We start from the raw sequence: 23,634 nt of genomic DNA, 5'->3' as shown, positions 1-23,634 counted from the left end.
AATTTATTTTATATTTTGTGATTAGAATATTTCACATTTGAAATATTTATCCTGCTAGAGCTAGTATTAGACATAACTGGGGACTGCAAAGCACAGACTTTAGCTTCCAGCTGGCTTAGGGCTCTCTCTCTGACCAGGGGCCAGTTTCCCTAGTTGCAATCCCCTAACACTATTCCTGCCATGAGTGACTGAAGTATTCTGTTAGCTTGATTTTTCTATGTAGCATTCTGTAGTAATTTGGTTTGTTCAGTTTTCACAATAGTGGAGGGGATATTTGTAAAAGGGAGGGAAAACAGGTGTTTTGTTGACCCTTGCTTTGTATTATTTGTGTTTATAAAATGACAATTATACAGAATATTGTCTCTTTTTATATTTTAATAAAATAAGTTCAGTATAAAATCATAATTATTCAAGGTTTATGCAGATGGGATCTGACAGTTTGCAAGATGGTGACGGGGACTGAGCTCGCAGGGATGGGGCAAGGACGGGGACTGTGCTATCGGGGATGGGGCAGGGACCGAGCTTGCAGGGACGGAGCAGGGATTGGGGATGAGCTCACAGGGACGGGGTGGGAACGGTGTTAAAAAATTTTTTTCCCCGTGTCATTCTCTACTTCAGTTCTCAAATTTCATCTTACAAAACAAATACTTTTTCAGTAACTTCTTAAAATTGTGCAAATTTCCCTGCTCCTGGATGTATAAAAGGATTTCATTCCATGCCTGTGGACCTCTGCAAGAAAACATACTTGCCCTCAACAGGCAGGTCAAACAAATCACCACATTCCACATAATGGAGTTTTGGAAGGGGAACATATGGCAGAATACTATCAACCAGCTATCTTAGTGCTAGCCCATGTATATATAAGTATACCATAATCGGACTTTTACTGCGGCATCTAGAGGTTAAGAATGAATTTCAATTGTCGGATTATCTGTTTGTATTGGCTGGGGCTGCCAGCCTCAAAAGTGACCATTTTGAGATGGATCCTTAAGGCCATTTCTTCAGCCTATATCGGTAGTGGAAAACATCCACTTGTATCCGTAAAGGCATACTTTACTAGAAGTGTAGTTTCCTCATGGGCGGAATCTTCAGTGGTGTCTCCAGACAAAATCTGTAGAGCTCTCACTTGGTCTCTCCCTATATTCATGAAATTTACAGAGTGGATGTGGTGGCCAATCAGGAATCCGAATTGAGATATTCAGTTCTTACAGGAGGCTCATCTGTCTCACCTTAAACTCGGGAGACTGTTTTGATGCGTCCCACATGTTCAGGAATTGAGTGTGTCACACTAGAAGAAAAGATTAGGTTCTTACCTCAATAATCTTATTTCTAGTAAACAGACACTATTCCTTTAGCCTGCCCTGTCAGATGTTCATTTGCGTGCTTAATGCCGCAAAAGTACTGGAGAATCTGAACATGTTTCTTTCCTTTGTCCAGCCTTGACAAAAATAGAGGGTGCAACTGCCGCATTGAAAAAGATAGTGTCTCCCATACCCCTCCTTCTTCTGTTTCTTTTGCAGGGCTGACCATCTGCTTTGGTACAAACTGAGGACTTGGAAGGCAGACCAGAAGGATGGGAGGTGGAGCAAAAGAATGCTAATGAAGCTCCCTACAAGAATTCTCGCCATAAGGGATTGACTACCCACATACTCACACATTCAGAAATGGAGAGTGTGTCTACTAGAAAGAAGATTATCAAGGTAAGAACCTAATCTTTCCATAGTAGACATTACTTTAAAACAACAACTCATCCCTACAAATAATTCACTTATTTAAAAAAATGGTTCTTCACAACTTGAATATTCTTTTGACTGTCAAAACCCAAGGATGCTTTCAAATGTGGAGATGGTAAAGTCTGTGATATTCAGTATTCTGTGTTCAGGATGTACAGTATATTGGAATTTTGAAGAGCTAAAGTGGAATATCTTGGCTGCTTCCTTATGTGTAGGATATCATAAGAAGTCAACTACCCTAGGAACTCAGTTCATCTGTGACTTTGAAGAGGATGATTGTGGCTGGAAAGACGTGAGTACCTCTGCCTACCAATGGGTTCGGGACCAGGATGGCATTTCTACATGGGGAACTGGTCCCCTTATCGATTACACTTTAAAGACCAATAAAGGTGAGCCTTTCATGATTTCACTATGGAATATTTTAAGTTACATATTTGACAATGCCAACTGAAAAGTTAAAATGCAGATGAACAAAGATTGACAGTAAAATTAATGTTGAAATATACCTGTTACATATTTCACTGTTGAACAGAAGAAAGATATATGTGACCATCTCTAGGAAAAGGTGACTAAAGCCACCAGAAACAAAAACTGAGGTATTAATGAATTCTGTTAGAGCAAACAATGTGTAATACAACAGTCCAAATCCATCCTTTTCTGTGTCATCCTGTAGTGACACTTATGGTCTTTGCAGTTTTCTTGAATTTATGACCATGGTTGAATATGTCATCCATTAAACCAGTATATCTCAACCTGATATAAGCTGTAAAGAGAGATGTGGGAAAAGAGGTATAATAGCTTAATATCATAGCTAGCCTACTTAATTTTCCACCGGTCCCAGTACAGACCCCTGCGGCACTCCACTGTTTACTCTCCTCCATTGAGAAAAATGACCATTTAATCCTACCCTCTGCTTTCTATCTGATAACCAATTCCTAATCCACAACTGAACTTTGCCACCTATCCCATGACACTTTAAATTTCTCAGGAGCCTCTCATGAGGAACTTTATCAAAAGCTTTCTGAAAATCTAAATACACTATATCAACCGGCTCACCTTTATCCACATGTTTATTCACACTTTCAAAGTATTCAAGCAAATTTGTGAGGCATGATCTTCCTCGGCTGAACCCATGCTGACTCCATCTCATTAAATCTTTTTTGTCTATGTGTTCCACAATTTTATTTTTTATAATTATTTCTACCATTTTTGCCCGGCACTGAAGTGAGGCTTTTCAGTCTGTAATTTTCCGGATCTCCCCTGGAGCTCTTTTTAAAAATCGGCGTAACATTGGCCACCTTCAGATATTCAGGTACTACAGACGATTTTAATGACAGGTTACAGATCACTAACAGCAGGTCAGCAGTTTCATTTTTAAGTTCTTTTAATACCCTGGGATGTATACTAGAGAATGACACGGGGAGCGATCCCCGCAGGGAGCCGCGGCGTGGCTGCGGTTTGGCTGCGGGTTATGGAGACTCCAAAGCCAAATCGCCGCAGACACGGGGACAAAAGTTTTCATCGCCCGCAAAAACGGTGAAAAGATTTGTCCCCGCAGGCCAATGTACCCCCTTCTAGGAACTGCTATTTACCTGTGTTTCACCGTGTTCGTGACCGGGTGTTTGATGTCTCCGCCATGTTGTCTGTCTCCTCCAACTCTCGATCCAACTTGCACGTTGCCGCATTGACTCCGCCCCCCAATATACTGGCTCCTCATTTGTCAGATCAAAGTAGGGGACCAATCGCTACTGCCGCACATGATATTTAATGGCTTGTAGTGCAGCAGTAGCGATTGTGATTTCGGAGCCGAGCAGAGGATTTGGATTTCGCAGCTTCTTGAAAACCTGAAAACTTCGTCGGTTACAAGCTGAGGTAAGGAAAGGAATGTTTGTGTAAAAAAAAAAAACCAGCTCCGTGCTGAGGTCTGGCTGAGCTACTCTTTCCAATAGCATACACATTCTCATGCTGAAATTTTCATTTGCTCTGATGCAGGTGAGATTATTTGCTTTTAGGGTCTCTTTTACTAAGCCACATTAGAGGTTTCTAGTAGGACCAGCTCCGTGCTGAAGTCTGGCTGGGCTACTCTTGCAGCACTGAGCTGGTTCTTTTTTTTTAATCAGAGTGCAAAGCGAATAAGATTATTTTATTTCCAACCCCTTTGCATGTAAGACTGTGTAGTTTTATGTCTGTGCATTGCTAGCCCCAGGGGTGGTGGAAGATTAGTGATTGAAAAATTGTATGAAAAATAAATATTTTAAATTTAGTGATAAAAATGTGTCAGTTTTGAGAATTTATATCAGTCTATTTTTCTATAGTTGTTTCAGAGGTGACATTGCATATTTTTGTCATCTGTCTAGACCTCTTCGAAAAATGAAACAAATATTAATTAATTTTTAAAGTTTTAAAGAATGTTTCCTTTATACGTAAATAAAGAAAAGTATATAAAATCGTACCCGTTTGAGGCTTTTATGTATGCAGCGGTGACGGTGACGGGGCGGTGAATGGGGTGGCAGTGGCGGTGACGGGGCGGTGAAGGGAATGGCGGTGACGGGGCGGTGCAGAGGATGGTGAGACGGGGACGGGGCGGTGACGGGGACCAATTTTTTCACCGTGTCATTCTCTAATGTATACCATCCAGTCCTGATGATTTATCACTTTTTAACTTGTCAATTTGGCTCAGTAAATCTTCCAGATTCACTGAGACTTCTTTCAGTTCCTCCGTATCATCATCCTTGAAAACCATTTCCGGTTCAGGTAGATCTCTTACATCTTCTTCTGTAAAAACTGAAGCAAAGGATTCATTCAGTCTTTCTGTTATGGCCTTATCCTCCCTGAGCACCCCTTTTGCTCCTTGATCAACCAATGGTCCCACAGATTCCCTCACAGGTTTTCTGTTTTTGATGTACCTAAAAAAATTGCTGAGTTGTCTCTTTTGCAAGTTTCTCTTCATATTCTTTCTTAGCTATCTTTATCAATGCTTTCTATCTAACTTGCCAGTGCTTCTGTTTCTTCCTATTTTCTTCATTTGGATCTTTTTTCCATTCTTTAAAGGATGTTTATTTGGCTCTAATAGCCTCTTTCACTTCACCTTTTAACCACGCCTGCTCTCATTTTCTCTTCTTTCCACATTTGCTGATACGTGGAATACATCTGGTCTTGGCTTCCACGACGGTATTTTTAGATAACATCCATGCCTGGTTTACAGTCCTAACCTTTGCAACTGATCATTTTAACTTCTTTTTAACCATTTTCCTAATTTTATCATAGTTGCCATTTTGAAAATTAAACTCCCCTACAGTAGATTTCTTTTGCAATGTAACTCCCGGTATCAGCTCAGATATGATCAAGTTATGAACACTGTTTCCCTGCGGACCCAACACAGTTAACTCCTGTACTATGTCTTAAATTGCACTAAGGACCAAATCTAAAATAGCTCCCCCTCTTGTTGGTTCACGGACCAGTTGCTCCAAAAAGCAGTCATTTATGACATCTAGGAATTTTACCTCCCTAGCACTCCCCGATGTAACATTTAACCAGTCAATGTTGGGGTAGTATCCACCAGGAGTAGTCTGTTCCAGGAACCAGATGTAATGGATGTACTAAGCACTCCTGAGGTCACTGCTGTGAGTGGATTGGAAAGTTTTGGGACGCTGGTTGAAGTAACTATGTTTTTGCTGCACTTGTTTTGCTTTTGGTGACATTTTTCTTTTTCTCACTGTGCTGGATTGATTGTAAAGACAGAATCCAGTCCCCTCAGTTTGAAAACCCTAAGGGGGTAATAATAAAAAAAAAACGTCTAAAAAGTGTCCTAAATGGCTACTTGGACGATCAAAAAGCCTGATCGTCCCATAACCAAAGCTGGTTTTTAGACGTGTCTAAAAACAGCTTAGGCCGGGGGTCGGCAACCTGTGGCTCCAGAGCCGCATGCGGCTCTTTTCCACCTTTGCTGCGGCTCCGGTAGTGTGTCACGCAAGCATGCAGCTTACAAGTCCGGTGTCGCGGCGGGAAATAGCCATACTGAGCAGTGAGCTCAGCACATACACAGATGAAAGCCTTGCTTGCTGATTGGTCCGGCGGCCCCGCCCCGCCGTGCCGCCGGACCAATCAGCAAGCAAGGCTTTCATCTGTAGTGCTGAGCTCACTGCTCAGCATGGCTATTTCCCGCCGCGACGCTGGGCTTGTAAGGTGCACGCCTGAAAAAGAAATCATCCTGGCCGGGGTCGGTGTCATGCTCCGGAGATCTACAGCCTTCCTATCTCCCTCTCCCTTCTACCTGCTTCCGGCCACATCCCCTGCTCCGCGGCTCTCTTCGGCAACTCAGCAGCAGCGATCGACACAAGCTTCTGACGTCGGGGCCTACCCTCTGCGAGTCCCGCTTGTTTCAACTTCCTTTTTCCACAAAGGCGGGACTCGTAGAGGGAAGGCCTTGATGTCGGCAGCTTGTCTTGATCACCGCTGCTGACAAGTTGCTGAAGAGAGCCGCGGAGCAGGGGGGTGTTGCCAGGTGCAGGTAGAAGGGAGAGGGCCAGATGCAGGACTCGTGGGTGAGGGAGGAGAAGAGAGAGAGAAAGAGAGAGGGGAGGGAAACAAAAGGAAATATTTCATACTGGGCTGGGCCGGAGTGGAGGGAGGGTGGAAAGATTCTGGCTACAGGGTGCAGTAACAAAGGAAAAGGGGGGAAAGCTGAAAATGGAGATAGTGACACAAAGAAGAGAAAGGGTAAGCAGGACGTACTGAATAAGGATAGAGATACAGAGGGGACATGAAGAGGAGGTGAAATAGAGACATAGAAGTAATGCTGAAAAAGTGTGTGGGGGGAGATAAAGACATTGAAAGGGCAAATGGTGAACATGGGGTAAAGACAAGGACAGAGACAAATGAAGATTCTGAAAAAGTGGTGAGATAGGGATATAGGTGAGATGGACACAAAGAAGGGTGATGCTGGAAAATAGGTGGAATGGTAATTCTGACAAACACAGAAGGGAAATGCTGGATCAAGGAGAGATGGGGCTCAGGCTGGATGGAATGAGGAGAAATGCCTTGTTGGCCCGGAACTTCCTCTCCTACGTCAGAATTGACGTCAGGGAGCGGAATGCTGGTCAGCGCAACACTTCTGCAGGGAAAGCTTGGGACGGCGGTGGCTTGGGGGCTGTTCCCCGATTGCGGTGGCAGCAAACCGAGTGGCTTGGGGGACGGCACGGAGACAGAAAGAAGGGGGAACAGGGAGACAGAAAGAAAAAGTTGGGGGAGAGAATGAGGTCTGGAGGAGAGGAAACATACAGGAGGCTGAAAGAAAGGAAGAAAGATTGGATGCACAGTCAGAAGAAGAAAGTGCAACCAGAGACTCATGAAATCACCAAATAGCAAAGGTAGGAAAAATGATTTTATTTTCAATTTAGTGATCCTGTATATAGCATTAAGATAAGAAACAATATATGCAGTGTTAGATTTGTTTTATAATGGTTTTGCGGCTCCAAGTTTTTTTTTCTTTTCGAAAACGGGTCCAAGTGGCTCTTTATGTCTTAAAGGTTGCAGACCCCTAGCTTAGGCCTTTCCCCTGCCTCTAAACACACAGAGAGAAAAGAGGTGTGTTTAGAGGAGGGGAAAGGGCGGGCAGTGGACGGGAGGTGGGCCAACCTACATCTAGGCATACAACACCTATAACCAAAACAGTTTAGTCGGCACTTAGACCTGTTTGACTTCCGCTGGCGCCATCAGTTCAGCGGCCCGGCAACCTAACCATCGCGGCAGGAGAGATGCCTCATCTCCCCTACCGCGATGCCATCACTCTTCTACCCGAACTGCCGCGACCCGCAGCAGTTCGGGTAGAGGAGTGATGGCATCGCGGTAGGGGAGATAGGCATCTCTCCTGCCGCGATGCATCACTCCCCTCCCACACAAACATCAGGGCAAGAGGGAGCCCAAGCCCTCTTGCCCCGCGGCAGCTGCAACCCCCCGACTCGATCGGGGCAAGAGGGAGCCCAAGCCCTCTTGCCTTGTGGCAGCCGCGACCCCCCCTGACTCGATCGGGGCAAGAGGGAGCCCAAGCCCTCTTGCCCCGGCCAACCGCGGCACCCCCGACTCGATCGGGCCAGGAGGGAGCCCAAGCCCTCCTGGCCCAGGTGACTCTCTACCCCCACCCCCAACTAAATTACGGGCAGGAGGGATCCCAGGCCCTCCTGCCCTCGACGAACCCCCCCTCCCCCCAACATCCGCCCCCCAAAACCCCCGACCGCCCCCCCAGCCGACCCGGCCCATGTGCCTCAGCCCCGCCCCCAGAAGGGGCCTAAGGCTCCCGGGCCTATTCTGATTGGCCCAGGCGCCTTAGGCCCTACCTGTGGGCGAGCCTTTGGGATGGCTGGGCCAATCTGGCCTCATTCTGTCGGTGGCTGCCTGCCGGATAGGCGGGTTTGGGCACCCGTCTGTCTGGCCAACTGCAAAACAGGTATGGGGAAGGGGGTGGGGAGGTCATGGGGGTCGGCCGGGAGGTCGCAGGTCGGCTGGGGGGGCGGTCGGGGGTTCTGGGGGGGTGGACATTGGGGTGAGGGGGGTTCATCAAGGGCAGGAGGGCCTGGGATCCCTCCTGCTCGTAATTTAGTGGGGGGTGGGGGTAGAGAGTCGCCTGGGCCAGGAGGGCTTGGGCTACCTCCTGTCCCAAACGAGTCAGGGGTGCTGCGGTTGGCCGGGGCAAGAGGGCTTAGGCTCCCTCTTGCCCCGATGTTGTCGGGGGGGGGGGGGTTGACATGGCAGGGGGGCTTGGGCACCCTCCTGCCTGGATTGTTGTGGGGGGGGGGGATTCTGTAACCGGTGTTGTTTTTGACAGACACCGGTTACATAATCCAGCTTTTAGGCGAAGGACTGGCTCCTCCTTCGCCTAAAAGCCCTTCTGTTGGACGTTTGGGGCTTAGGCGTTTTTTTGTTTCATTATGGCTAAAAAGTGTAGACGTGGTGTGGGTGTACTTTTAGACGTAGTGGAGATTGGGCGTTTAGGCAGAGGAAGGCCATAATCAAAACAAGGACGTTTGTTTTGGTTATGGACACTTTCCCTGCTTCTGGGTTGAACGTTTAGGGACTTAGGCCAAAAGGGGACTTAGACGCTTTTTTTGATTATGCCTCTCTAATTGTTTTAGACTTTGTATGGGGTGGGATACCGGCATGTGTCCTGAAGAAAAGAACTGGGTTTTTTTTTTTTCTTTATGATTTGTGTATTGCTGTGTGCTGCCTGTAAAGGTTGCTATTTTTGTCTTGCAGTTAGAACTGTTTAAGAAGCTGAGTCTTGCCTGAACTAGGGAGATGTTTGCCACTATCAGGGTGAGCATTTTTGCGACATCAGTGCACAAAGACACATGCAATGGCACCTTGTGCGTTCTGCGCATCATCCAAAAGCCTTCCCTCTGATGTTGCGACATCAGAGAGAAGGCTGCCGGTTCCGGCGCAGGATACACGTAGAAGCCACCGCCTGCACCTTTGTGCATTGATCTCCTCAGGCCCGAAGCACGTTCTGGCCCTGGAACTTTGGAAAAACCAAAACTGTTTGTTAGAGAAGCACAGTTTTTCTGTTTGCTGGGAAATCCTGGAAGCTACCCAGGATTTTCCCTAGTGATTGTTTTGCTGCACTTTGGAAAAATGTGGTTGTTTTGTTGAACTTTGGAAAAACCAAAACTGTTTGTTAGAGAAGCACAGTTTTTCTGTTTGCTGGGAAATCCTGGAAGCTACCCAGGATTTTCCCTAGTGGTTGTTTTGCTGCACTGGATTGCATTGAGGTGCTCTGACACATCCTTAAAATCATTTTGGGAAGTTGCGTGAAGTAAGAATTTTGTGGGTTTTGCTTTTAACCCTACTGAGTAGCGCGCCTGGTTCAGTTTTGCAGTGGCCACCAGGGGCACTGTTGTCCAGTTCCTTGGGACCCCAGTGGCTATACTGTTGAATTCTGGATTTTATTCAGTCTGGTAACTAGCTGGAATTTTTCCACTTTCTACTGGATTGGTTTATGACCTCTCCTGCAGGGTGCCTAGAATAGGCAGACAAAGTTCAAGCCACTATGAAAAGTTTACCCAACATTCAGGCCAAAGAGCCAGTGCCACCTGAACTCTCAGACTCAAACAGGGAGTGTGTGGCGCAGTGGTTAAAGCTACAGCCTCAGCACCCTGAGGTTGTGGGTTCAAACCCACGCTGCTTCTCGTTACCCTGGGCAAGTCACTTAATCCCTCCATTGCCCCAGGTACATTAGGTAGATTGTGAGCCTGCCAGGACAGACAGGGAAAAATGCTTGAGTACCTAAATAAATTCATGTAAACCGTTCTGAGCTCACTTGGGAGAATGGTATAGAAAATTGAATAATTAAAATAAAATAAATATTGTCCCCCGCCCTGCCTCAGCCCTGGTAGCCGCAGCGCCATAGCGGGTGACCTCAGTGAATCTAGCGTGCTCCTCAAGATGGAGAATGCCCTTCAGGGTGGAATATGTTGGAATAGTTCATAAAGTGCTTCCTTAACCTATTCAGCTCTAGATAATCAACCACCAGATTAGCCCTTGTTCAAAAGGCAAAATAAAGTTTTATTTTTTTTCATTTCAAAATAATAGCAAAAACAGAAACCAGCGGTCAGGCATTTGCCTTTAGGTACTTAACCACCATGGAAGTGGAAATTAAGTTCTATTTCAAATAGCAGACAACAAGAGCATTTTATCAAAAGGCAAATTAAAACCCAAATCCCTTGGGCTCCTTTTCTCCCAGAAAACGTGCTCAGTGAGATTTGTACAGTTCCTTTGGGGGTGGCCACCTGTCACGCCTAACTAAAGGTGCCCGGGCTTCAGCAGCCCCAGTTCTGTCCACTTCACCGGGCCCTTCTTGGCATTAGCACAATTAAATGTTCAAAACAGAGCTCTAACTCCAGCCTTTTCAGTTTACCAGACCTGCATCCCACAAGTAATAGCAAGTTCCAGCTCCAGAGAGATGACTGAGGGAAAATTGCTGAATCAGCTTTCATAAACTTTTGCTTCATAAAAGTATCCCACAAAAAGACCCACCCAGATCTTCAACAAACTCTCAACAATTTTAAAACCCTCGGGTCTACCTTGTGTTATAATAATAATTTAATATTCCTTAGCAATAGCAGCAGATGAATCCAGAGACCAATGGGATAGCTCATATCTACCAGCAGGCGGAGATAGAGAAACTGATTAACAGGTGGTCCTATTGGCTGGGACTCCTCCTGCATCTCCAGTATTCTCTATCTCCCAGCAGGTTATGGTTGCTATTCATCTAGCTCCTGGATTCTGGCTGTGGCTGGAACATTATTTTCTCCTGTTGAGGCTTTCTCTTCAGTGAGCTGCCAATTCTAATTCTCCTGTTGAGATTTTCTCTTCAGTGAGACAGGGGTGTCCGGCTGAACGGTGCCGGCTTTAGGGGTTATACATGGGCCCCCCCAGGTCCCTGCCTCACCCTCCCTCCAGTGATAGAGGGATTAATTGGGTCTCTATTTTTTTCTTCTTTCCCTTAAAAAAAAAAAAAGGAGACCATTTGCTATTTGTGATTATGCCTTCTCAGGGGTGCTCAACCGGTGTCTACCGGTGTGTGCTAGCCCTGTCAGCCAGGTTGTGAGTATTCCTTTTTGCATTCCATCTGCGGGTTACATTATTTTGCGGTTGTCTTAGACCTACGGGTTTTGTTGTTGGTCTTATGATGGTTCTGGAGTACCTGCAGCTGTGCGGTCGCATGCCTTTCCAAATGGCTAAATTATTCCTCAACATCTAAGCCTTGTTGGGCAGTGAAAACTGTGCAGTATGGGGAGTTATAGTTTGGAATGTGTGGATGTTTAGGTTAAGACCTCCTGTTTGGTATCCTAGGCACGGTTATTCAAAATAGTGCTTTCCCACGCTTGGGAGCCGCAAGCTTGTTATGGTGCATGGGCGGGAGAGTCCTAGCTTTGCGGCCTGTTAGCTGGGGCTGGCCTGTGCACAGCGGGTGCCGCAGCTGTGTTAAAGCCGCAAGATGGACGCGGTCGTGGAGCCAGTGCCTTTCAGTGAGCGGGTGGCTTGCGCTTGTGCTCCGGCGCTGGCGGCGGCGCCATGGCGTTCTTAGCACCTGTTTCAGCTGCGGCCTTATCTCTGCGCCTCCCCGGTCTTCTGGTTCTGGTCCTGGTGGCATCGGTGGTTTGCAGTGGCAGTTGCGGTTCACGCGGCGGTTGGACTCGCTCCCGAGGTGATTCTTTGGGGTATGGGAGCCATCCTGCCTTGCCTGAGGGCGCTGGAGAGGGAGACCATTATGCGATTGGCTCCTCGGTTGCGGCTTGTTCCGGCACTGGGTCAGCAGGAGGTGCTTTGCCGCTGGGACGGTCAGCGGCGGGGACGGGATACCCGGGTCTTGGTTCGGATATCTCCTTCTACCTCCCGGGGTCCCGGTATGGTGGAAATTATGACTTTTGTCTGTTTCCTCTTATTTGCGTCTTGGGGCCGCGCTGCTGGTATCAAGTGGCGCTATTGAAAGATTTCCTTGTGATATGTATGCATATTATATTGCTGAAGAGTTTCAGTGATATTGTATGCTTATTGTAAGATAATAAAATGGGTAAAGAATTGGAAAACCAAAAACAACAACAACAACAACAAAAAATTTCCTTGTACTTGAGTGCTAGGTTTCCTGTTGGAGCTGCACTCTCCTGGTAGTGTGGGATTGCCTGGTGGCACCTTGACTCTCCAAGCGGGCTGGACTAAGTTTTGTTGGTGTCTGGACCAACGCAGGGTTCTATGTTTTTCGGGATGCTCAACAGCCTTGTGCGGCTATCGTCTTCTCCCCTATTTTTCCCTCTTCACCTTGTTATGTGCGGGTTCATTCCCTTGTAGCCATGTACTGGGCGGCTCTCTGAGGGGGGGAGACAGAGCTGTTTGTCAGTTTGCATCATCTCTTTCTGCCTGCCTGGTACATGGACTTTGCTAAGGGGCACTAGACTCAGTTTCTGCCTTTCACTTAGGGTGTCTTCATTGTTGGAGTCGTTGGTGTTGGAGAGAAGTTTATGTGGTGGTGTGTCCACTCCTAGCTGTTTTCGGAATTCCATTCGAGAGGGTCCGGGTTGGCCGTTTGCTTCTGCTCCTTTTCTTTCTTGTACCGCTGTACTGGAGTTTTCTCAGGACAGTTACTTTCTTTCCTCCAGGATTTTCAGCTCTCATCCTGCCAGTTCCCCAGCTTGCCATGTGTAGTATGCAAGGGGCCTGGTACCTCATTAGGTTTTCTGGCGGAGGGGGGTGGACGAGAGGGTGGCTGTTCAACTTTGATTCCTCTTCTCCCTTTCTTGATTCTTTCTCAGACTCGCTGTATTTTGAACTCGCTGTATATTGAGCTGCCGACAGTGATGTGGGTGCGAGGTTCCCTTCAGGGCTTCCTGGACCCGAGAGGCAGTAGTTCCAGTTCCTTCGGAACATGGGTGCAAAGGAAGTTGTTCAGTTTTCTTCATGGTGACCGTAACGGGGGGATGGGTCGGTCAAGGGCTGAATCTCCTCTGGGTCAATTAGTTTCTCAAAGTTAAACTTTTCTGAATATTTCAAAAAATAAAATAAAATAATGTAAAACTTTTGAGATCGATCGTTGCCGCGGAGCATCAGTGAGAGTTTTTGTCAGGACTTGGTCTCCTACATGTCTACTTACCTTTTCCATATATCCATCCCGTCACTGGGGTATTTGCTGTGCCGCTCTTGGCACGGCCAGATCAACTGGTCGGTCACATAAGTGTGATTTCTGTTATTTGAACTTCTTTTCGTCAATTCTTTGGATGTGCTTCTTCAGATTTCTCTTGGGCTCTCTTCTCCTATGCTAACTTTTGGGATATCAGGGGCTGTTGCTCCCATAGGAGGGAACTGTGTTTCTTCTCAGAGCCCGGGCCACAGGTTACGGTCTCAGTTTTACCTTCTTCGGTCACCAGGAACGAGAGTGCAGGTTCTGACATCTATGCTGGTGACTCAACTGGGCTCTTCGGCTCGCTTTCACATGAGAACGCTAAAGCAATTGTTTTTTGTTCCAGTTGTTCCCTGTATCTCGAGGCTCTACTGGTGGTATCTAATAGTATCTAGTCGGATCCTCATGCATTGCTCCCTATATTTTGGTGTCTCAGTGAGGTTGCTCTGTCAGCACATATAAGCACATAAGCATTGCCTCCGCTGGGTCAGACCAGAGGTCCATCATGCCCAGCAGTCCGCACACGCGGAGGCCCATCAGGTCCAGGACCTGTGTAGTAGTCCTCTATCCGTACTCTTCTATCCCCTTTTCTTCAGAAAGTTGCCCAATCCCTTCTTGAACCCCAATACTTTACTAGAAACGCCTTCACCGGATCATACTTTAGGTCCATCTATTCTGGCGACCTGCACACGCGGAGGCCAAGCCAGGTGCTCCCAGATGGAGACCCTGATTACCCATATCTCTCAATGTGATTTGCAAGGAGGTGTGCATCCAACTCATGCTTGAAACCCAGAATGGTAGTCTCCGTCACCACCTCCTCTGGGAGAGCATTCCAAGCGTTCACCACTCGCTGGGTGAAATAGAATTTCCTGACATTTGTCCTGAGCCTGCTGCCCCTCAGCCTCAGTCCATGACCTCTTGTCTGTGTCACTTTTGACAATGTGAACAACGGTCAGGAGCATGTCTCGGTCTTTGCTGGACTGGCTCGCAGTCGTCAAATGCCACAGGCTGTCGGGTTGTGGGGGCTCAGTGCCTTCAATCCTCAGCGCAAGGAGTCGGTACTTGTTCTTATTTCTGGACTGCAGCACAGTCCAGCTACCGTTTCAGGGGTTTCAGACCGTCCTTCCGGAATGACGTTGCAGACCTTGTAGGATGGTGTTCTATCAGTGGTATTGCACTAACCCCGGGATAGTACGTGAAATTAAACAGACCTGGCCTCAAACAAACACAGCTCTCAAAAACAGGGAAAAAGAAAAAAATCCATTCCCACAAAAACATAGTTCAAGGAGCCTTCCTATGCCTCCTCCTTATGAGTTTTCTAGAAACACATTGTCTTTTAAAGCTGATTTGGCTTCAAGTAACAAAAACGGTTTTCACAGTCCTGTCCTCAGGCAGCACTTTCCCCAGACCAAAAATAGGAAACAAGCATCAAACAAATGCACAATCAGTGGCCAGCCATGGTTAGATTTACCTCCATAGCCTCCAGTAGCTCCACCTCGGGTATAGCAACTTCCATGGCTTTCTCTGCCTTTTGTCAGGTTTGGTTCCTCAGTCCTCTGCCACTCCATAGCTCCATCTTTCCTGGAGCTGCTTATCTTGGAGAGATTTCAGAAGAAGTTGTTTTTGCATTGCCTTCTCTAGCTTGAGTGTGCTAGGTTTAAACTTATCAGTGCCACACCCAAACCTGCCTGAGTGAAGAGCAGACTTCAGCGCGCTCTGGCACCCTCTGTGGCCATGAAAGAGATTTTCCTTTCCTTTCATTATGGGGACCTGCTTAGATTCCTGCTTGGGAAAGACAACTCTGTACTTGCTAGTCTATATCTTATTATGTGCCTGCCCTTTCCTGCTAGAGCAGTGTATTGCAAACTGTGTGCCTCCTGAGATTTCAGGTGTGCCGTGGCACACTGGGGAGGAGGAGAGGCACCGGCACTGGCTGACTGCCTACAGCAGTGTTCTTCAACCTTTTTACACCTAAAGACTGGCGGAAATAAAAGAATTATTTTGTGGACCGGCCCTGGGCTAAGTCGTGGGCCAGACCCCACCCTCATAATAGTACTAATTGTAACACTATTTTTTGCATTCATTTTTCATACATACGCACAATATAACCTTATTAACAACACATAATGGTTAACCACAAAATTAAACTACACAAAGCACACTATATGCTTCTCAACATTCATTCCTATCAGAACACAGATAAACCCCTATGCAAATACAGGACCACAAACTAAAATTACTAATATATTCAAATGAAACCCTAAAATTCAAGACTCTGCAAGCAGTACAACCCCAGAGAAAAAGAAACAAATACATTTCTTATCCCAGGACAAGCAGGCATGATATTCTCACATGTGGGTGACGTCATCTACGGAGCCCCAGCGCGGACAGCTTTTCAAGCAAACTTGATTGAAGTTTCAAGTTTGCTACACTGCACCACGCATGTGCATGCCTTCTTGCCCACTAGAGGGCGCATCCCACCTCGTGGTCCTCAGTTCAGTTTTTTCCGCGGAGCCAGAAGCCCTGTGGAAATTGAGCTCCTATTTTTCAGCCTTCTGACACCGCGTCTGGGTTGTTTAGCTCGGTCGCTGTGCTTTGTTTATTGTTTTTTCTTCATAGTCCGTCGTTTTTCGTCAAAAAAAACCAAAAAAAAAAAACCCAAGGTTTGTTTCCTCCGTTCGGCTCCAGGGGCTCCCGGGAGCCGCGGCCGCGGGACTTCGTTCGTTCCCGGCCCTTTTCTTTTTCATGTCCCGTCCCTCGACGGGCTTTAAGAAATGCACCCGGTGTGAGCGGTTACTTTCTATCACTGACCCCCACCGGTGGTGCTTGCTCTGCCTGGGACCCGAGCATCCGACTAATTCCTGCGATCGGTGTTCCACTCTTCAGGCTAGAGCGCTCCGTCGACGCCGCGCCAGGATGGCGGAGCTTTTTACAGTTGACTCCACGCCCGGGAAGGCCTCAACGTCGGCTTCGGCCCCGGCCTTGACCTCGGCCTCGGCGATTTTGGCGTCGCCGCGTGCCTCGACCTCGACTTCGAAGCTGACGCCTGCGACCAAACCTGCCTCAGGTAAGTCTTCTTTTCCATCCCCGACTCCAGGGTCGTCGAAGAAGCCATCCTCGAGTTCCTCTGCGGCGGGTGGGTCGTCCTCGGCCCCGCCCAGGACTCCGGCCACTAATGCCCTGAGGGAATACTCGAGACCGAGGTCGCCCTCCAGGGAGCATCCCCCGGCCTCGGACCTGCCTACCATGGTTGGGATCCCGGCGTTCCAGGACCTGCTCCGAGCATTGATTTCCTCGGAGCTGTCTGGCGCCCTCAAACAACTGCAGCGAGCTGCGACCTCGACTGCTTTGGCCTCGGGGGCACTGACCTTGGCGACCTCGGTCTCGACTCCCTCGGTTTCGGCTACCGGGGCACCACCGACCTCAGCCTCGACCTTGCCCTCGACCTCGACCTCGGGGGCCCCGCCTGAGATCAGCGTTCGGCCCCGGGACAAGGTGCGCAGAGTGAGACGGATTTCCTCCTCCTCCTCGAGGTCCTCCCAGGGTTCCTCGCCTTCGGGCCGGCCTCGGGCGAGGCGTCGCCCGAGGAAGCTGAAGCGTTCGCGAGGCTCTCCTCGGCGACGTGGTCGCTCCTCGCCGCTTGGGGGCGAGGCCTTGCGGGTTTCGGAGCTTCGTCTCGACAACCCGAGGCTTCTCCGTTCCCCTGCGAGAGGGGGTTCTCGTGACTCCTCACCGAGGAAAAGGGGGCGTACCTCGGTCCCTCGGACGCCTGGGACGTCTCCCAGGGGCTCTTCGAGGCGGAGACGTTCCCCGACCCCCTCGAGACCATTAGATCTGGCCTCATGGGGCTCGGGTTCCGGTAGGAAGCCCCGTTATTCTCACGAGCCCTCCCCCTTTTGTTCGGCGGAGAGGTCGAGAACTCCCTCCCCGCCGGCCAGGCAGTCCTCCTTCTCTGGCTTTGTGCAGGACATGGCGCGTGCCTTGGGCCTGGAACTCATGGCTGGGTCACAATATACTAAGGAGTTCCTCGAGGAGCAGGACCTTCCTGCTCCCCCAAGGGAATCCCCTCGGCTACCCCTGAACAAGGTCCTTCATCAGACCTTGCTTAAGAACTTGACTTCACCTCTTACAGTCGCAGCGGTGCCGTCTAAGATGGAGTCCAAGTACAGGACGATACCACCCAAGGGGTTTGAGAAGGCTCAACTTTCCCACCAGTCTCTACTGGTCGAGTCTGCGCTCAAAAAGACGCAGCCCTCCCGGGTTTCTGCAGCGGTTCCGCCCGGCAGGGAGGGTCGGACCCTTGACAAGTTTGGTCGTCACCTCTATGCCAATTCCTTCATGGCAACCAGGGCGTTAAATTATGCCTTTACCTTTTCCTCTTATCTACGTGGCATGGTAAAGGATCTGCCCCAATATCGTGAGGCCTTGCCGGACTCCCGCAAGGAAGGGTTCGACAGGTTTGTGTCCAACCTGTCTCAATTGCGGTTGTACCTTTTCCATGCGGTGTATGATACGTTTGAGCTGGTGTCGGCCTTTGCGGTAGCTATGCGCCGGTTGGCGTGGCTACGCACCCTCGATATGGACCCAAACCTGCAGGAACGCCTTGCGGACTTGCCTTGCGTGGGGTCCGAATTATTCGATGAATCCCTGGAGGCGGCGACCAAACGGCTTTCGGAACAGGAGCGCTCGTTAGCCTCCTTGGTCCGTCCGAAACCTCGAGCCACGCCGCAGAAACCCTTCCGGCCTCCCCTGAGGAGGTACCCTCAAAAGTCGACCCCGGCTTTTTCAAGGCCGCCGCCCCGGCGCCCCCCTCGACAGGGCAGAGGGGGACAAACCAAAACTCCAGCGCAGGGCCCTGCCAAGCCCGCGCCGTCCTTTTGACGGGATAGGCGGATGGGGCCGGCCCCCCTCCGCCATCGCGCTGGACCCCCTTCCCATAGGGGGTCGACTCCGGTCCTTTTACGCGGCCTGGACCGAGATAACATCCGACGCTTGGGTGCTCCGGACCGTCTCCGAGGGCTACTCTCTCAACTTTTTCTCTGCGCCGCCGGAACATTCACCGGGGGCTTGCCCATACAACCGGACCAGGGCCTTGTTGAGGCTTCGAGCGGTGGAACCTGTTCCCTCCGACCAGCGGGGGCGGGGGTTTTACTCCCGTTACTTTTTGGTCCCAAAGAAGACCGGGGACTTACGCCCCATTCTAGACCTCAGGAAGCTCAACAAGTTCCTGGTCCGGGAGAAGTTCCAGATGTTGTCACTTCCGGTATTATATCCTCTCTTGGAGGAAGGGGACTGGATGTGCTCCCTAGACCTGAAGGAAGCGTACACCCATGTTCCGGTGCATTCCGCTTTCCGCAAATTCTTACGGTTCCAGGTGGGCGAGCTGCACCTGCAGTACAGAGTCCTCCCCTTCGGCCTGGCCTCGTCCCCTCGAGTCTTCACGAAGTGTATGGTGGTAGTCGCTGCAGCCCTGAGGTCTCGGGGGCTTCAGGTCTTCCCTTACCTGGACGATTGGCTGATCAAGGCCCCGACCAGGGAAGGGATTATCTCAGCGACCCTACAGTCTATCGCCTTCCTTCAACGACTAGGGTTCGAAGTGAACTTTCCCAAGTCCCAATTATGCCCGACCCAATCACTTCAGTTTATAGGCGCAGTGCTGGACACTGTTTGCCTCCGTTCATTCCTTCCTCCTCCGCGGTTGGAGGCTTTGGTGCGGTTGGGTCGGCTGATCCTTCAGCTATCGCTGGTGACGGCCCAGCGCATGATGATGCTTCTGGGCCACATGGCCTCGACGGTCCACGTCACGCCGTTCGCCAGGCTGCACATGAGAATTCCTCAGTGGACTCTGGCCTCTCAGTGGCGCCAGGAATGCGATCCGGTCTCTTCTCGCATAACGGTGACTCCTTCTTTGAGACGCTCGCTCCGTTGGTGGACCGACTCTTCGAATCTTTCCGGGGGTTTGCTCTTTCTCGTCCCTCCACATCGCAAGGTTCTAACCACGGACTCCTCGGAGTACGCGTGGGGGGCCCACCTTGACGGTCTGCGGACCCAGGGCCTGTGGTCGGCGGAGGACCGCCGCTGTCACATCAATGTGTTGGAGCTTCGCGCCATCTTTCTGGCGGCTCGAGCATTCTGCCACCTGCTCTGCGATCAGGTAGTCCTCGTGCGAACAGACAACCAGGTGGCCATGTATTATAAAAAGATTATATCCTGGTATATTTGCATCCCATCCATGGAATTCACTGAACCATGTCTCTGTGATAACAACAATATCCAGGTCTTCCTCTACATCAGGGCTTGCAGATCGTGAACTTTGTTGTTTAGACTGCGAGCATTTGTGGTCATCGCTTTCCAGCTATTTTTCAGCGGTAATCTCCTTTTTTGTATAGTTTTTGTTTTGTTTCACTTCCCATTGCAATACTAAGAAGTGAGTTGCTAATATTGTTTGTTTTGCAATCTTTACTACTGGCACATCTTATCTTTTGCTGGGGGTGGTCTCTATAATTGTCCTGCATACATATGCCACCCCCACTTTCTAGTTTAAATGCCTAGAAACACCTTGTCTAAATTTCTCCGCTAGGATTCTTTTTTCCTGCTGTAGTAATATGTACCCCATCAGTACAATATAGCTTCTTGTCCTTCCATGTATTTCCCCTTCCTCCTATGTACCTAAAGCCTTCTTGATGACACCAGGCTTTGAGCCACCTAATGAAGTTCTCTGTGTTTTTAACTCTTTGCTCTCCCTTTCCATATGCTGGCAGTACTTCGGAAAAAGCTAGTCTTTACAAAAGGTTTCAAGCCCTCACCAAGCTCCCGAAAGGCTTGCTGAGCTGCAAGTATGGAGTTGTTGTTGACCACGCATTTGTTTCCAGATGGATAACAACATCAGCTTTAGACTTCTTAGTTTCTTTCTTAATTATAGACAGTATTTGTTGGGTACAAAGGCTGTGCGAAGTCTGGTTCTAAGAGGTGGGATCGGATCTTTCGTAGTTGGCATAGATAGTAAAGTGAGGTGAATACAACCTGTGAAATGTGACAAGAGAGTGATAATTGGCTATCCAGTATGACTCCCAGGCTGTGGACCTGGTCTTATGCTGTTAGAATAGATGGTTTCCAGGAGAAGGATGGATGGGCGTAGCTAGAGTCTACTTTCCTGATCCAGAGGAGCTCTGTTTTTGATGCATTGAGTTGGAGCTTGTTATGGGTCATCCAATTTTTTATGTCAGTGAGACAGTTCTGTAGGTTTGAGAGTTGGGAGGCCCGGTCCTTGCCTAGTGGGAGAAGCAGCTGGATGTCGTCTCATATGAGTGAATTTTGATTTTATATTTATGAGCAATGTTGATAACTGGCCTGATGTAACATAACATAAAACTCACTTCTATACCGCAAATACCACTAAGTTCTATGCGGTTCACAAAAGATGAAAAATACAGATGAATATAACAACAAGTATCTAACTTCCAAAAGAGATGCATTTTTAAAGCACATCAAAACTGTCGGTAAGAGTTAGAAGATGTAAATACATAATTCAGGTCCTTAGCCCATAACACTGCTTGAAAAGACAACAGACATTCATGGAATTTTTAAAATTTACATCCCTTTGCAGATGGGAAAGAGAATAGCGTATGAGATTTCCTGGAATGTTTGGAGTTTTTGATGATAAAAGATTCCATAAGATATTCTGTATGCAGTACAACCCCAGAGAAATAGAAACAAATGCATTCCTGAACAGTGCAAAATATAGACAGCAGATGTAAATTCTAAAAATTGACACAATTCATTCAATAAATTGAAAATAAAATCATTTCCCCTACCTTTGTAGGGCCGGGGGGTCACGGGTCAGCGGGGGGGGGGGCGATTGGGGGTTCTGGGGGGGCGATCGTTGGGGGAGGGGGGTTGCGTCGAGGCCAGGAGGGCCTGGGATCCCTCCTGCCCTTAATGTAGTGGGGGGTGGGGAGTAGGGGGTCGACGGGGCCAGGAGGGCTTGGGCTCCCTCCTGGCCCAAGCCAGTCGCGGGAGGGTGGTGGTCGCCGGGGCCAGGAGACCTTGGGCTCTCTCCTGGCCCATTCGAGTCGGGGGTCACCGCAGGCCAGGAGAGCCTGGGCTCTCTCCCGGCCCACTCGAGTCGGGGGTCGCCGCAGGCCAGGAGAGCTTGGGCTCTCTCCTGGCCCGATGTTAATCGATGGGGCAAGAGGGCTTGGGCTCCCTCTTGCCCCGATGTTGTCGGGGGGGGTCGCGTGTTGGACGGGGCAAGAGGACTTGAGCTCCCTCTTGCCCCGATGTTGTCGGGGAGGGGGGGGTCGCGGTTCGACATGGCAGGTGGGCTTGGGCACCCTCCTACCTGGATCGTTGTGTGTGGGGGGGGGTTCTGTAACCGGTGTTGTTTTTGACAACTTGGTCAGTAATCTTTGCAAAAAGGCAGAGATTTGAGATAGGATGATAATTCTCTACCTGAGTATTTATTTATTATTGCAATTCATTTTTATCCCATTCTCCCTAACAAGCTCAGAACTGGTTACAAGTTAACATACATAATATACAGTTTACAGGTTAAATTTGCCATAGTTACAGTGCAAGAATTTTCAATACAAGTTTTTATCTAAATGCAACACATACCAAGGATCTATTACCAATATACATTTCTATGTACGGTAATCCACTGCCTTAGACAGGAGAGTTAGGAGAAGAACTATGTTTTTATTGCTTTCCTAAAGTTCAGGACTCCTTTAAAGGATTTGATCTGTGAGAGCAGTTGATTCCAGTGGCTTGGTATGAAGCGGGAGTAGGAATGTCGTTTGGTGGTTTGCAGTTGAAAGTCATAACCAGGGGGCGTTTTGAGGCATATCTCATCCTGGTAGTAGAGGGACCTGTTCGGCACATACAGAGGAAGCTTGGTTGTCATGTAGCCCAGCGTCATGTCATGCAATTATTTAAACGCTAGCATCAGACCCTTGAAGACACAATGTTTGTCTACGGGTAGCAAGTGAGCTGACGATAGAGCCTTGGAGACAGGGTCGCAGGCATGGAGGTTTTTGAGAAGTCTAATTGCTGTGTTTTGTAAATGCTGGAGATGTCGTATATTTTTTGCTACGAGTCCAATGAATAGCATGTTGCAGTAGTCCATGCATGAGAGGACGAGGGCATAGTATAGTTGGGTGAAGTCAGAAAAATAGTTCCTTTTTTTTTGGAGTTGTCACAGGTAGTAAAATGATGAAGATACGACCTGAGAGATATGGTTGGAAAGCGATAGTATCTAATTTATCCGACTTTAGGATGGCCAAAATATATGCATCCCTTGTTCCAAACTCTGATTTACCATATGTAAAATAAAAGGTAAAAGACAGTGTTTATCCATGATCAACCAAGATTTGGGCATTGGATCATGTAGTTTGCAAATATTTATGATGCTCTTAAGCACCTTACAGAGTTGAACTAGTTCAAAACAGCAAAGATCAAATTTATTAAATTTAGAGTGTAATTGCAAACTTTTACAAAGGTGCGCTAGCGGTTTTAGCGCGTGCTAAAATGCCCCGCGCGCTAGCTGCTACCGCTTCCTTTTAAGCAGGCAGTAATTTTTCAGCTAGCGCACGCTAATCTTGTACGTGCGCTAAAAACGCTAGCGCATCTTTGTAAAAGGAGCCCCGAGTCTCAGTATTGTCTATCACAAGACAAGACCTCAAATTAGTAAACTTAGTCTAAAAAAAAAAAAGTGCCAGGGATGTAGCCTAGTAATCACTGAACCTTGATCACGATGAGTAACTGAGTGAAAAAGTTTAAACAAATCTTTAGGTTTATTCTCACAATTAGCTATGGTTTGATTAAAATAATCCAGTTTTTCCTTCTTAAGTTGTTTGTTGTAATATGTCCTTGCTAGTTTTAAATGAGCAAATAACTCTGGAGAATTAATTTTATGCCAAATACGTTCAAATGATGAACTTGATTAAAGCAAGCCCAGAATGCCGTTTGCTATTTCTAATTTTAGAACAATCTATCTGCAAAGGGGGAGCAATAGAATCAATTTTTTTTAAGGGTATGATCCCATATTTGAGATTGTTCCTCTAGTGTTAATAAGAAAAAATCTTTAGGAATTTTAGAACTAAAAGGAAGGAAAGTATTAGGATCAATTTGATTCAACTTCCTAGTAATCATTTTTTCCTTAACTTTAAATCTATCATTCCCTATAAATGAAAAAAAAGAATAAGTTTATGATCAGTCTAGGAAATGCTATGGCCG

At 48.1% G+C, this 23,634-nt stretch overlaps 1 protein-coding gene across 3 annotated transcripts in view; it reads left to right on the top strand.

Moving 5' to 3' along the window:
• MAMDC4 (MAM domain containing 4) overlaps positions 1-23,634 on the top strand; it is a 343,940-nt gene that overhangs the window by 39,890 nt on the left and 280,416 nt on the right. For all 3 annotated transcript variants that reach the window (XM_033959811.1, XM_033959812.1, XM_033959813.1), the window contains one exon: positions 1,949-2,122. In XM_033959811.1, coding sequence (XP_033815702.1) covers positions 1,949-2,122 — 174 coding nt within the window. The remainder of the gene's footprint in view (positions 1-1,948; positions 2,123-23,634) is intronic.

The sequence above is a fragment of the Geotrypetes seraphini genome, chromosome 10, assembly GCF_902459505.1.
Source record: "Geotrypetes seraphini chromosome 10, aGeoSer1.1, whole genome shotgun sequence".
NCBI classification, from domain to species: domain Eukaryota; kingdom Metazoa; phylum Chordata; class Amphibia; order Gymnophiona; family Dermophiidae; genus Geotrypetes; species Geotrypetes seraphini.
Note: the sequence above shows the minus strand (reverse complement) of the source record. Positions and strands in the feature narration are given on the sequence as shown.